Raw genomic sequence first — 14,986 nt, forward strand, 5'->3', positions numbered from 1 at the left:
GAAGTTTGGGAGGATTCATTTTTAGTCCATAGTCCTCTTTCTCTTTACAATGTTTAATGATTTATCACTTCAAGACCGCAAATAATGATCTTTAAATTTATTTTCTGTAAACAAATAAGTAATATTTTAAATAATAGAAACTTGAACCTGGTAAATATCTTTCAGTATGTTTATAGAGCTGGTTAATTATCCATTTCACAGCGGACTGTCTGTTTTCAGAGGATATGTTGGGGTCTATACATTCGTTACCAAGGTTGTTGATATTTGTCCTAAAATTACAAGTTTGGATCATTTTTAAAACAAAGGGGGGGGGGGGGGTAAAATGTGGTGACTCGTGCCACGACATACCAGCAATTTTATTTTGGATGCTACTCCCTTAGTTTTAGAGATAATTGGGTAAACTCTTTTGGGCTGGGTCACTAATTACCCCAAGTTTTGGTATCTTTCAAAAAAAAAACGGCGGCGGGACCGCCGCCGCCAAAAAAAATTTTTTTTTTGCATTTCACGCCGAATTAGGCAATTTGGAATCATTTGAGACCATATTATTTTTTACAAAAAATTTTCCCCTTAAAAGCAACCTCTTACATTCATTGCCTCTCCTAAGCTTTTAAAGATATTGAAACAAAATCTTTTTAGATAAGTAAGTAAAAATATTTGAATAAAAAATGGCGGCGGTACCGCCGCTCCCGCCGTCCACTGCCGTTTTCCGCCGCCAAAATTTTTTCTATTGCATTTGATTTCTCGCCGAATTAGGCAATTTGGAATTATTTGAGACCATGTTATTTTTTTCAAAAAATTTTCCACTTATGACTAACCCTGCGGGGGGACTTTCAAATTCTCGTTATTAAGATATATCTTAAATTCAGTGCTTCTCCTGTGCTTTAAAAGATATTGAAACAAAATCTTTTGAGGTAGGTCAGTAAAAAATATTTGAATAAAAAATGGCGGCGGTACCAACGCTCCCGCCGTCCGCCGCCATTTTGGCGGCGGCGGAAAACTGGATATATCTGGATAAATGAGAATTTGAAAAACATTTTTTACTGACCTACCTCAAAAGATTTTGTTTCAATATCTTTAAAAGCACAGGAGAAGCACTGAATCATAATTATTTTAAGATATATCTGGATAAACGAGAATTTGAAAATTCCCCCGCAGGATTGGTTATAAGGGGGAAAATTTTTGAAAAAAATAACATGGTCTCAAATAATTCCAAATTGCCTAATTCGGCGAGAAATGCAAAACAAAATTTTTGGCGGTGGCGGCGGAAAATAATATATTTTACTTACCTATCTAAAAAGATTTTTTTTCAATATTTTAAAAGCTTAGGCACTGAATGTAAGATATACTGACCTATTTAAAAAGATTTTGTTTCAATATCTTTAAAAGCTTAGGAGAGGCACTGAATGTAAGATATACCTTGATAAACGAAAATTTGAAAAAAATGACTTAGTCAAAAAAAAATTTTCCCCTTATAACCAACCCTGCGGGGGGCCGGGTTGGTTTGAAAAAAAAACATGGTCTCAAATGATTCCAAATACCTAGCCATATTCGGCGAGAAATGCAATAAAAAATTTTTTTTGGCGGCGGCGGAAAATGGCGGTGAACGGCGTTTTTTTGAAAGATACCAAAACTTGGGTTAATTAGTGACCCAGCCCAAAAGATTTTACCCCATTATCTCTAAAACTAAGGGAGTAGCATCCAAAATAAAATTGCTGGTATGTCGTGGCACGAGTCACCACATTTTACCCCCCCCCCTTTTCGACGATTTTAAAAAAAATTGTACGACAAAATTTTTGTAAGAAATTAAAATGAAAATAACAAGGATGAAAACCACCATAAAAGCAAAGCTGAAAAAATGTATATAGTATATGTAGTTTGAAATCAATATGACAATTCAAAACAGGGTCTAAATGTAGACAAGCTTCGCTTTTAGTAATAATAAAAGGTAAATTTCAGTTACCTTAAGAACTTTTTAGGTTTCTGTACATGGTAGAATGATGGACAAATCTCAGATCCGAATCTCGTCATGCACTCCTGGTTCAGACCATTAATTCTCATGTGGGATAACACAAACATCACTTTTCTAGAAGAGACAAAATTGACTGGAATATTATAGAACTCACAAAATATTTTTTAATGCCTAAAAACCATCCTAAATTGTTAAACATACAGAAACAATTGATAGCCTGTCAAAAAAAATTCATTTAGTCATCAAATAATACAAAATTAATTTCTTTCGTTTTGACTTTAGCAACGCCATCAACTTTAACACACTGAAGAGGAGATACTAATTTTGTTCTAAAACGCACAATTTTCAGAGTTAAACGTGATTAATACCTTAATCTCTTCCTTTAAACTTGCTTAATAATCGAAAACCTTTAAATCAACACATTTATTAATGTGTAGGAGTACAGCTCTTCACAAGTAATTTTTACCTGGAGGTCGATTGTGGAAAAACCCTTGCATAATATCAATTTATTTCATAAATGGAATACTCTATACTTGGGTAAATTATGGTATCAATGCTAGATTGGCTACGTTATTCTAACTAGTTATAAAACTGATTAATCTGTTTCCAAAAATCTAGCTTTCTTTCTTTGCACTTCTTTGTACTTGTTTTTTGTCAAATTGTCAAAATTTAAGGCCTTTTCCTTTAATGCATGATTTTTCTGTATTAACATGTATTTGGCTCTCAGAAGTTATAATATTTTTTTAAATATGAAAATATTACAAAGGGGGGAGGCGGATGTGCCACTTTTTGAAACCAAAAGTAAAACGCGCATGATCTCAGCCCATGAAAGAGTTACAGCTCTAAAATTCGGCACAACAGTTGCTTTTGTGAAGAACAGTATGGAACTATGAAGAAACGCCTCTCCCGCCGAAAATTGCCATTTCCCGCCGATTTTTTTTTGCCTTTTTTCGCCAAATTAGACAGTTCTTAATCATCTGAGATAAATTTTTTTTTCTCATAAAAATTTCCCTTATATTTTCACGTGACACAAACATGTCAACATTAAAAAATTAAATTAAATTAAGTGTAAAATCTTACTAGTGTCAAGTGAAAATATAAAGGAATTTTTTATAAAACCAAATTTTTCTCAGATGATTGAAAATTGTCTATTATGGCGAGAAAATGCAAAAAAAATTTCGGAGGGAAATGGCGGTTCTGCCGCCGTTTCTTCACAGTTCCACATTGTTCTCCAGAAAAGCAATTGTTGTGCCGAATTTTATGGCTGTAACTCTTTTATGGGCTGAGATCATGCGCGTTTTACTTTTCGTTTCAAAAAGTGACACATCCGCCTCCCCCCCCTTGGAAAGTTTTGAAATATCTCCACAGTCGAGTAATGAACCCCCTCCCTTCCCCTTATTTTTTTCATCCTATACATTACACACGCGATTGCTAGGTAAATCTAACCCTGCAGGGCTACCCAAAAAAATGCCTGTTGAGCTCTGAAACCCCCTGCCACCCTCTTATTTTCTATATAAATTGAAACTAAGGGTGGGGGATTTTATCCCCTTTATCTAACCCGATTATTATAATTAAACAAACAAACAAAATACTATCCCCCATCCCCTCCCATAATTACAATTTTTTTAATGGGGGATTTGTGCTCCACAGGGCACTTTAAGGGAAACTCCAAAATGTTACCTATGAACTAACTGAGACAGGTGATCAAAATCTGTTGGCACTTCAGCCTAAATAAATAAAAATTATTATTAGTCATTTTCATTTACTGTCAGTATTGTTGTCAAAAAGGTTAAAAATCTATATGTTTTGAATGGATAATGATATACGGAAATCTTGGTAACGATTATAGAGAGCCTACGCTTTCTCAATCTTACTTAACTACTACAGGAACCACCATGCCAAGGTTAAATCTATAGGCCTTTCTAACATGCCGAAATTATCGATAAGAGCTATCCGTTACGAACGGACCTACCATAATTATGGAAAAGCGTTGCTTTTTTAAATAAATGAAAATTACATAGTACACCGACAAACCTCCTACTACGACAAACGTCCTAATGCGACAAACGTCCTAATGCGACAAACGTCCTAATGCGACAAACCTCCTAAAGGGACAAACGTCCTAATGCGACATCTCTTTAGTAAAACGTCCTAAAAATTTTCAAAACTTATGAAATAAAAAAATCTTCCAAATTTAAGGACAAAATCCTCTAACAGTAATACTTAATTACTTTAATCATAGGTTAAATTTTAAAAATCTGTCCGACAGTTTGTGTTGGCTATCAAACCAAATGGTTTCGAACCCGATACAACCGTGCATTACAAAAATAGACCTTTATTTTTTTAATTAAAAAATATATATTTCCTTTTATTTTAAAACATTTTTAAATCAAATTTGGAAGAATTAATTTTCAAAAACAAATTAGGAGGTTTTACTTAAGAGATGTCGCATTAGGACGTTTGTCGTTTAGGAGGTTTGTCGCATTAGGACGTTTGTCGCAGTAGGACGTTTGTCGCTGTAGAACGTTTGTCGGTGTACCAAAATTACAAAGTACACATTGATATGATTAAAGGATTCTTAAGGGATAAGACAATGGACGATAAATTCAAGTAAACACCCAATTACGATAACTCCAAGAATACAAATAGGACCAAAGAGTCATACTACTACATATGTGATTATTATAATTTATCGTAATTTGGGGTGTACATCTATCATTCGATCATTGTCTTGATTATTAGTGAAAATGTTTTTTTTTATAGGTATCACAATAAGGAGTTTATAAATGTTCCCAAAATTTTTAAGCCTACAATTGGGCTTTCGTGTTTTTTATAAATTTTTGGGTACCACTATAATTTACCAGGGATAAGATAATGTCCGATAAATCAATGCATACCAAATGATAAACATAATTACACCTTCTGTAGATTAAATTTGAGGTTGAAAAGTTTGAACACTCAACTTAATTAACTAACCAATCAAAATTTACTGAAGTCCCCAAAGTTGTTAACCCAACGAATAAGAAAACTTTATTTCAAAACTTTCGGGACTAGTGTAATTAACAGCCCAGTGTCCCCTCTCTCTGTCTGATAATTTATAGTCCAATGTTCACTCCCTTCCCTTTTTAATCAGACTGACAAAGATTTAAAATAAAAAGACCACCTGCACAGTAATTCTCTGGTTTGTCTTGTTAGGTTTAGGCACATTGAAAGTTAGGAAGCACCAGGTCGTTTGCTGCTGAGAGGTCTCAAACTTGAGATGCACGTTTTGCCAAACCAATGGGTGTCGCGGCAAGCTCTGGAAAAAAAAAATAGTTATTTATCGCATCGTATTATAACATCTTTCCGCGGATATGAAAATGAACAATTATTAGATTAAAATCAATTTTGCTAGACCCAAGATGCCGAAGGCATAACAAAACTGGTTTTGATATTATGATTTTTTATTATACTATTCGATACGTAAATGATTTTTCAGTATGGCTTAAAAGCAGTTCTAATCCAGCGGATATTAATCGGTTTCGAAGCCATATTGAAAATTTATTTTCACATATAATCTTCAGGACATTTTTCCTAAAGAGAACTATCCACGAACGAGAGCACATGATTCTAAGTACCTTCCAGCATTGATCCTAAGTATTTTCTTTCAGAATATAATAGGTCAACATATATTATTAATATATTGTAAAGAAAATTTATGTTTCACCATGTTTTTTTAGGTATTTTAATTGATTTTGAAAACTTTTATGAAGCTAATTCTTTTAATGAAATGGATATTTAAGGATACATATGCGAATATTCGTGTTATATAGATTGTAAATTAATCCATATTAGCATTAATTTAAACATACATATGAGATATATTAAATGTGCTTTTGACTTTTTAAAATTTTTATCATTTGACAACATGGACAATTAAAGACACCCCGAACTCAACAAAACGTTTGATAGAATTTTAACGAAAAATGGTGGACATTTATTTACTTTTCTTTAACTTGAAGTGGTGAAACATAAATTTTCTCGTCAATATATTAATTATTGATAGTGACCTATTATATTCTGAAAGAAAATACTCAGGATCAATGCTGGAAGGTACTCAGAATCACGTGCTCTTGTTCGTGGATAGTCCTCAATTTTAACATGTATGACAACACACATTAAAACTTTTCATTTTATCTTTAAGCAAAAGATTTATGTATTCTAAAAAAGTAGCAAAATTATTATTTTTTTATGCTCGTCGTAAGGGGTAAGTAGTTTCAAAACTAGTGAGTATTAATACCTGCAAACCATTCTCATGAACAAATAATTTTACATAAACATTATCCAAAGAGGAAAATATGATGAACCCATTGTGAACAGTTCCATCATTCACCCTGAAATAAATTCATTTAATTGAAAAATTAATGTTTTATAGATCAGCTACGCTCCTGTTATTTTAGTACATCAACGCAAAAACCTAAGAAAACTTTGGGGACTAGTTTCATAAACAGCCCATTGTCCCCCCTCTCTCTCTCTTTCTCTGGGTATTAATCCTATTACATAAAGATTGCATTAGTTCTTTTGTGTAAAGCTTAAGATTTCAATAACTACTGAACTGATTTATTTCTCCTTTACGGAAAGTTTCACATAGGTCCCGTCCCGGGATGGTTTTAGGCTATTTCATTATTTAAATTTAAGCCTAGGATTGTTTCAGGCTATCATTTTTAATAAAACAAAGCTTAGGTACCTAAAACAATATCTGTATTGCAGCTCCCGTTCAAAATGTCCAAAGCATGCAATGTTACTATTCATCTGGGGCGGGGGCGGGGTGGGATGAAGGCGGCTTGGCGACGGAGTCCCCGCTCCGCCCCCCGCCATTGCCGGTGAATGCGAGCTGCGCCGCGACAGACGGGGTGATATTGTGCCCCCCGGTCCGGGGGTACCACTACCGCCGTGCGGAGAAATTGAGCTGGATGGGGAGGGGTGGTGGGGGTAGGGGGGCGTGTGGGACAGCTGTGGCGGGGTTTGGTGGTGGGGGTTAACATGGTGCTGTGGAGGGTGGTGGTACTGCTGGTGTTGATTAGCCTTTAAAAAAAAATACATAAAAATAAATTTTTAACCAAACAAGGATAATAACATACAGTAGAAAAGCTTTTAAAAATCAAAGAAAGCGGATATTGAGTTGTCATAAAAATAGAAATAGAGAATACGCATAACAATGTAAACCTAGACCTTAAATTATTTAATCTGTCTATTTTAAATAGCAGCCGAGAAAATCACATTTCCTCACTAGCGTTACAGAGGGACTGACGGATGGACAGAGCGACAAAGTTTATCTCAGAGTAGCTTCGCTAGTAGGATAGGTAAATTTAATATATATATTAAAATTCTCAAACTAAATTCATAATAATCAAAGGGAAAATAAGTACTTTTTAGATGAACTAGCGGATACGCCCCTAGAAGCCTCTAGGGGCACTGGTAGGAGGGGAAAAAGTCGACCTCAGTCCATTTTAAATTTGAGTTTCAAAAGAGTTGAAAAAATATTTTGGGGGGGAGGGGGGTGAAGACACCTTCTCCAAAAATAGTTTAAAACCTTCTCAGGACCTATAAGAAGCTTCACTGTAATGGAGAACAATAACGGTTCAGCGGTTAGCGAGATCCTTCGGGACAGACAAAAAACGCTTACTACTTTAAATAATAGGTTAACAAATTCATCTGCAATTGACCTATCAATAAATCCCACTCCAAAAAAGGATCTTACATGTTGCTGTTGCTGTGCTTGCTGTTGGTGCATATTTCTGGTTTGCTGTTGCATAGCATGATGTTGGTAGGTTTGCTGTTGATATTGCTGGTGCTGGGAGTAAGAATCACTTGTCTAGAAAACAAATTATTCAGGGATTTTAAGGGATAAGACAATGGACGATAAATTGATATATAATCTCCTCCTTCAGAATAAAATTAATGGTTTAAATTACTAGCTTGGAACCAACTAATCAAATTTAACTAGAAGTAACTAAAGTTTTTGAGGCAACGGCTGAGATATCGTGGTTATAAAACTTTGGGTACCAGAGTAATTTACAATCAAATGTCCCCTTTTCTCTGCGTTTATTTAAGTGTCTACAAGTAGTAGTTCCATAAGTATTTAAATAATATCCAATTTTTTTAGGTGTTTAGGGGTAATTTTACAACAGGTATTAAGTCATCAGATAGGTACATAAAAAGGAGATTTGTAAATAATAAGGTGTGCAAAGGGATATTTCCATAATCGGTATTTAAAACTTTTCTCTACATAAAAAATCTTTATAAACACTATTTGGTCTAAATTAAAAAGTCAAACACTTTACAAAGATTCACAAAGCCTATCTGCAAATAAGAGTTCACAAAACCTAAATGTCAGGATGGCGCTTATTTATCTTATTTGTCTATTGGATGAATAAACTAATGTATTATGGATATCTCAAATATGTTGAAAAATATAGATGTACCTGGTTTGTAGAATACTGTTGTTGCTGCGCTGCAGAGGCTTGTCCTTGGTGTTGATAATGACCCTAAAAATGTAATCTTAAAATAGAAGCTTTGATAGATTTTCTTCGTTTTTTTGGGACCTTTCCCACAAAGTTTTTGTAACAAAAAAGCGAAATCATATCTACATACAGGGTTGGCATATCGGGCGGGCGGTAAAATTTTCATTCCTCGACATTTATGTTGTTAACACATTTTCTCAAACGAAAACATCTAATTTTGAGCCCTAATAATTAGTAATGCTCTCTTGTTTAGATAAACAATAAACATGAATAATCCTCAACTGACTATCAAAGGTCTCGAGAAAGTCAAACTAACAATAAATGGGCGAAGATTCTCAAAGCCTATCTACAAATAAGGGACTCAAAAACCAACATAAAGGAGGTATAAACTGATGTACTATGAAGAACAGAAATATAATTACCCCATTTGTAAATAAAAATCAGTCGTAGAATAGTTTGGACACTTTACTTAATGAACCAACCAATAAAAAATCAATAAAAATATCCAAAGTTGTAAATACAACGAAAAAGAAAACATTATTATAAAACTTAGGGGACTAGTGTAATAAACAGCCTAATGTCCCTTCCCTCTCAGCCCTTAAACACATACACATATACACACGGACACACATTTCAACTACCTGTTGATGTTGTTGGTGTTGTTGATGGTATTGTTGTTGATTTTGCTGGAATGTTTGTTGTTGCTGTACCTGTGCTTGAGCATGAGAGCTTGCTATAGTTGTACTAGAGGTTTGACCTACAATAATAAAAATAATTAAAATACATTAATCCTTATATAAAAGTAACAGGAAATCTGTCTGTCTGTCTCTGTGCGTGTGTATTTGTAGCAAAGTATCTCGCTAACCTCTGAACCGATATTTCTTTGAAGAAAATCTTCTGATAAGTTCAGGGAATATAAACTAAACAGCCCAAGAGAGATAAAGAAAAAGATATTTTTTTATTGATTAATCGAATAGCCCCCCCCCCCCCCTCTAGGGGCGTAGCCGCTAGTAAATATATGATTTCACAAATACGTTATAGGGATGATAAATATATGAAATTGTTACCGTTATTGGGATCTTTGGCAAAATTAGCAAGTTTAAGTCTTGGTGGAGCAGATCCTGTGCCGGAACCGCTAGGGCCTGCCTGCGCAGGTTCGGTGGCGAAGGTTGCAAGCTTGATTCCCTGTCTCACACCTCCCTAAAATAAATCAATGAAATGCTTTGCAAACTTGCAAGATATGATAATCAAATCATGTAATTCTGCAGATAAAAACTTGATAAAATGTTACTTCATAATAATTCTAACGCATAAATTACTAGATTAGAACTAACCAGGGATCTAAAGGGATAGTACATTGGCCGATAAATTGATGTACATCCCGTATGATAAAACACAAAACTACCAATTTTGTAGATTAAAATTAGTGGTTGAAACGTTAAAGCACTCAACTTAATAAATCAACCAATCAAAATTCACTAAAGTCCCCAAAGTTCGTATCCCAACCAATAAGAATCATAAAACTTTGAGGACAAGTGTAAAAAACAGCCCATTGTCCCCCCTCTCTCTGAGCTCAAAACTTATATTACAATTTCAATGTTTCTTCAAAATAATTCTAACACATAATTACAAGATAATAATAAAAAATAAAAAGCAGTGCTTGCTATCAACAATTTTAAAAAAATGTACTAAAACCTGCTCAGCGGAATCTTCAGTCTCTGCTTTGAATGGATACACAGTAGCAACTTTCCTATTATACAAGAAAGAAATAATTTCTAGTTTAGGAGCTACGTTAAAAAAAGGGGGGAAAGATGAAAAGTTTTAGGTAAGTCACTTGGAACATTTTGCCACTTAGCTCCTGAACTATACATAGCACATGAATGGTTCTTATATAAAAAAAACTAGAGCTTATGACAGTTCTTAAGGTATACATAGCCTTTTTCTACTATTAACACAAGCCGCGCAGTTTGAATTTTAAAAATCTTAAATTGGTTATAATCCAGTAATCCCCAAAAATAAGGCTCTGTAGAAAAAAAAGGTTTTAAGCAATAATTTGTTAAAACCATGAAATATTTTTTCTAATATAAAACTTCCCACTTTGATTAAGAAAATGAGATATTGATTATGATTATTAACTTCTGTCAATGGAAAATGGGTTAAATAAAGCAATACTTTTGTCCTATTAAATAAAAACACCCTGTATGTATTTTACCTTGAAGGTACACTTTTAGCTGAGGTCGCCAGCCCAGAATCATGAGTTTGACCACTAGCGATAGTAAACTGATTCCCACTGGAGGCATCCATCTCGACTCTGGACAGGTCGCCAGTCACCTGGTTTACATCACCTAGAACAACAACATAATGACAAACATTTTCATATCTTATCCTATTATATAATAGTTAACATGGATCTTAAGGGATAAGACAATTGACAATAAAGGGGGGGGGGGGGGGAAGTTCTGACACTTTCGCGTAAACGGTGAGTATAGGCTTTATCTTTGGACTGAGAGGATAGGTTATTAGGGATAAAATCATTCTTATATGATGAATTTCCCCCAGATTTAAGATTTTTTGGATAGGCCTCCAGGTTCCGGAGCTCCAGGCCTCCAGGTGGTCTCTGGACGGTAAAAAAATAAAAAATTTCTTATTTGAACAGTTAGAGGTAAGTTTATTAAACAACATAAGCTTCTTTTTATATATTATTCATATATTTGAAGAAAAAATTACAATCGGCCTCCAGGTTCAGGTGCTGCAGGCCTCCAGGTGGCCTCTAGACAGGTAAAAAATCAAAATTTCTTATTTGAACAGTTAGAGGTAAGTTTATAAAACAACATAAGCTTCTTTTTATATATTATTCACATATTTGAAGAAAAAATTACAATCGGCCTCCAGGTTCAGGTGCTGCAGGCCTCCAGGTGGCCTCTGGACAGGTAAAAAATCTAAATTTCTTATTTGAACAGTTAGAGGTAAGTTTATAAAACAACATAAGCTTCTTTTAATATATTATTCATATATCTGAAGAAAAAATTACAATCGGCCTCCAGGTTCAGGTGCTGCAGGCCTCCAGGTTGCCTCTGGACAGGTAAAAAATCAAAATTTCTTATTTGAACAGTTGGAGGTAAGTTTATTAAACAACATAAGCTTCTTTTTATATATTATTCACATATTTGAAGAAAAAATTACAATCGGCCTCCAGGTTCAGGTGCTGCAGGCCTCCAGGTGGCCTGTGGACAGGCAAAAAATCAAAATATCTTATTTGAACAGTTAGAGGTAAGTTTATAAAACAACATAAGCTTCTTTTAATATATTATTCATATATCTGAAGAAAAAATTACAATCGGCCTCCAGGTTCAGGTGCTGCAGGCCTCCAGGTGGCCTGTGGACAGGTAAAAAATCAAAATTTCTTATTTGAACAGTTAGAGGTAAGTTTATAAAACAACATAAGCTTCTTTTAATATATTATTCATATATCTGAAGAAAAAATTACAATCGGCCTCCAGGTTCAGGTGCTGCAGGCCTCCAGGTGGCCTCTGGACAGGTAAAAAATCAAAATTTCTTATTTGAACAGTTAGAGGTAAGTTTATAAAACACCATAGGCTTCTTATTTTATATTATTCATATATTTGAAGAAAAAATTACAATCGGCCTCCAGGTTCAGGTGCTGCAGGCCTTCAGGTGGCTTCTGTACAGGTAAAAAATCAAAATTTCTTTTTGAACAGTTAGAGGTAAGTTTATAAAACAACATAAGCTTCTTTTTATATATTATTCATAAATCTGAAGAAAAAATTACAATTGGCCTCCAGGTTCAGGTGCTGCAGGCCTCAAGGTGGCCTCTGGACAGGTAAAAAATCAAAATTTCTTATTTGAACAGTTAGAGGTAAGTTTATAAAACAACATAAGCTTCTTTTTATATATTATTTACATATTTAAAGAAAAACTTACTATCAGTCTCCAGGTTTGGGTGCTGCAGGCCTCCAGGTTGTCTCTGGACATGTAAAAAATCAATATTTCTTATTTGAACAGATAGAGGTATACTTGTAAAACAAAGTAAGCATATATCCAATGATAAAAACAGCTTTTGATAATTTACTGCATAACACAGAGACAAAAAATCATTTTTGCTCAACTTATTCTGAAAAAAATATCTTATAATAAATAAATAATAAATTATTAAAAGCTGTTTTTATCATTGGATACCTTTCCTGAGTTCGCCTGGAATCCACAAAACTAGGAGCTGTAATTAATAACTGATGATAGTTTTACATATTATTAAAATTGTTAATGACATTTGAAATTAATTTTATGTTTGTTTTTATTTAACTTCTAACTCTTAAGGTAAACTTTTATTTTCGAATACATGGCCTGATTCCCAATGGTCATTACAATAAAATATGGATGGTAGTTTAAATTTTTGGTTTCAATGAGGTAAGTAGGTAATATAATAAAAATATGAGTTTATTTTCAATTATTACGGTAAATATTTTGAAGTTTATACCTGGAATACATAAATAATATTTGAAAATATGCTTACTTTGTTTTACAAGTATACCTCTATCTGTTCAAATAAGAAATATTGATTTTTTACATGTCCAGAGACAACCTGGAGGCCTGCAGCACCCAAACATGGAGACTGATAGTAAGTTTTTCTTTAAATATGTAAATAATATATAAAAAGAAGCTTATGTTGTTTTATAAACTTACCTCTAACTGTTCAAATAAGAAATTTTGATTTTTTACCTGTCCAGAGGCCACCTTGAGGCCTGCAGCACCTGAACCTGGAGGCCAATTGTAATTTTTTCTTCAGATTTATGAATAATATATAAAAAGAAGCTTATGTTGTTTTATAAACTTACCTCTAACTGTTCAAATAAGAAATTTTGATTTTTTACCTGTCCAGAAGCCACCTGGAGGCCTGCAGCACCTGAACCTGGAGGCCGATTGTAATTTTTTCTTCAAATATATGAATAATATAAAAAAAGAAGCCTATGGTGTTTTATAAACTTACCTCTAACTGTTCAAATAAGAAATTTTGATTATTTACCTGTCCAGAGGCCACCTGGAGGCCTGCAGCACCTGAACCTGGAGGCCGATTGTAATTTTTTCTTCAGATATATGAATAATATATTAAAAGAAGCTTATGTTGTTTAATAAACTTACCTCTAACTGTTCAAATAAGAAATTTTGATTTTTTACCTGTCCAGAGGCCACCTGGAGGCCTGCAGCACCTGAACCTGGAGGCCGATTGTAATTTTTTCTTCAGATATATGAATAATATATTAAAAGAAGCTTATGTTGTTTAATAAACTTACCTCCAACTGTTCAAATAAGAAATTTTGATTTTTTACCTGTCCAGAGGCCACCTGGAGGCCTGCAGCACCTGAACCTGGAGGCCGATTGTAATTTTTTCTTCAAATATGTGAATAATATATAAAAAGAAGCTTATGTTGTTTTATAAACTTACCTCTAACTGTTCAAATAAGAAATTTTGATTTTTTACCTGTCCAGAGGCCACCTGGAGGCCTGCAGCACCTGAACCTGGAGGCCGATTGTAATTTTTTCTTCAATTATGTGAATAATATATAAAAAGAAGCTTATGTTGTTTTATAAACTTACCTCTAACTGTTCAAATAAGAAATTTTGATTTTTTACCTGTCCAGAGGCCACCTGGAGGCCTGCAGAACCTCAACCTGGAGGCCGATTGTAATTTTTTCTTCAAATATATGAATAATATATAAAAAGAAGCTTATGTTGTTTAATAAACTTACCTCTAACTGTTCAAATAAGAAATTTTTTATTTTTTTACCTGTCCAGAGACCACCTGGAGGCCTGGAGCTCCGGAACCTGGAGGCCTATCCAAAAAATCTTAAATCTGGGGGAAATTCATCATATAAGAATGATTTTATCCCTAATAACCTATCCTCTCAGTCCAAAGATAAAGCCTATACTCACCGTTTACGCGAAAGTGTCAGAACTTCCCCCCCCCCCCCTTGATATACAGCATTAATACTTACACCTTTTGTAGATTTAAATTATTGGTTGAAACGTTTGGACACGCTGGACGTTTTGAGCCAGAGAAAACTTTGGTGTTAAAACTTTGTATAGAAAGGTAATTTACAGTTTAATGTTCCCACCTTCCCTGAAAGTTTTTTGATCATACTAAAGACGGTAAATATGGTACCTAATGCTGCTATGTCAGTCGCGTGACACACTAATAGTTAGATTATGGGGAATACTTTAGTCCGTAAACTACGTAACTCAATATACAGATAGGACTTACAGACAAAGGGCTGGTTATCAATTGGATATTCCTTAACCTTAAATCCGTGGCTAAAATAATTGATAATTTAGTATTGACCTTGTGTAGCCCCAACTTGGTTGGTGAAATTGGTAAGATCGCTCAGTATTGACTCGGGTTGGGTATCATCCATGCGGGGATCTAGAAATAAATAAACATAGCTTTATATTTCATAATGTCTCAAATCCTTTCTAGTATCTTTTAAGTTAACGTTTTTGT

At 34.1% G+C, this 14,986-nt stretch overlaps 1 protein-coding gene across 1 annotated transcript in view; it reads right to left on the reverse strand.

The window, feature by feature from the left end:
• Positions 1-14,986, reverse strand: part of LOC145305336 (uncharacterized) — a 137,517-nt gene that overhangs the window by 37,150 nt on the left and 85,381 nt on the right. The window contains exons 9-21 of the mRNA XM_080146953.1: positions 14,828-14,908; positions 10,685-10,817; positions 10,168-10,222; positions 9,540-9,672; positions 9,114-9,229; positions 8,434-8,496; positions 7,710-7,823; positions 6,696-7,033; positions 6,249-6,342; positions 5,133-5,267; positions 3,650-3,696; positions 1,961-2,083; positions 148-269 (exon numbers count right to left, since the gene is read on the reverse strand). Of these exons, the coding sequence (XP_080003079.1) occupies positions 148-269; positions 1,961-2,083; positions 3,650-3,696; positions 5,133-5,267; positions 6,249-6,342; positions 6,696-7,033; positions 7,710-7,823; positions 8,434-8,496; positions 9,114-9,229; positions 9,540-9,672; positions 10,168-10,222; positions 10,685-10,817; positions 14,828-14,908 (1,554 nt within the window). The remainder of the gene's footprint in view (positions 1-147; positions 270-1,960; positions 2,084-3,649; positions 3,697-5,132; positions 5,268-6,248; positions 6,343-6,695; positions 7,034-7,709; positions 7,824-8,433; positions 8,497-9,113; positions 9,230-9,539; positions 9,673-10,167; positions 10,223-10,684; positions 10,818-14,827; positions 14,909-14,986) is intronic.

The sequence above is a fragment of the Acartia tonsa genome, chromosome 14 (genome assembly GCF_053477335.1).
Source record: "Acartia tonsa isolate MP-2025a chromosome 14, ASM5347733v1, whole genome shotgun sequence".
NCBI classification, from domain to species: Eukaryota; Metazoa; Arthropoda; class Copepoda; order Calanoida; family Acartiidae; genus Acartia; species Acartia tonsa.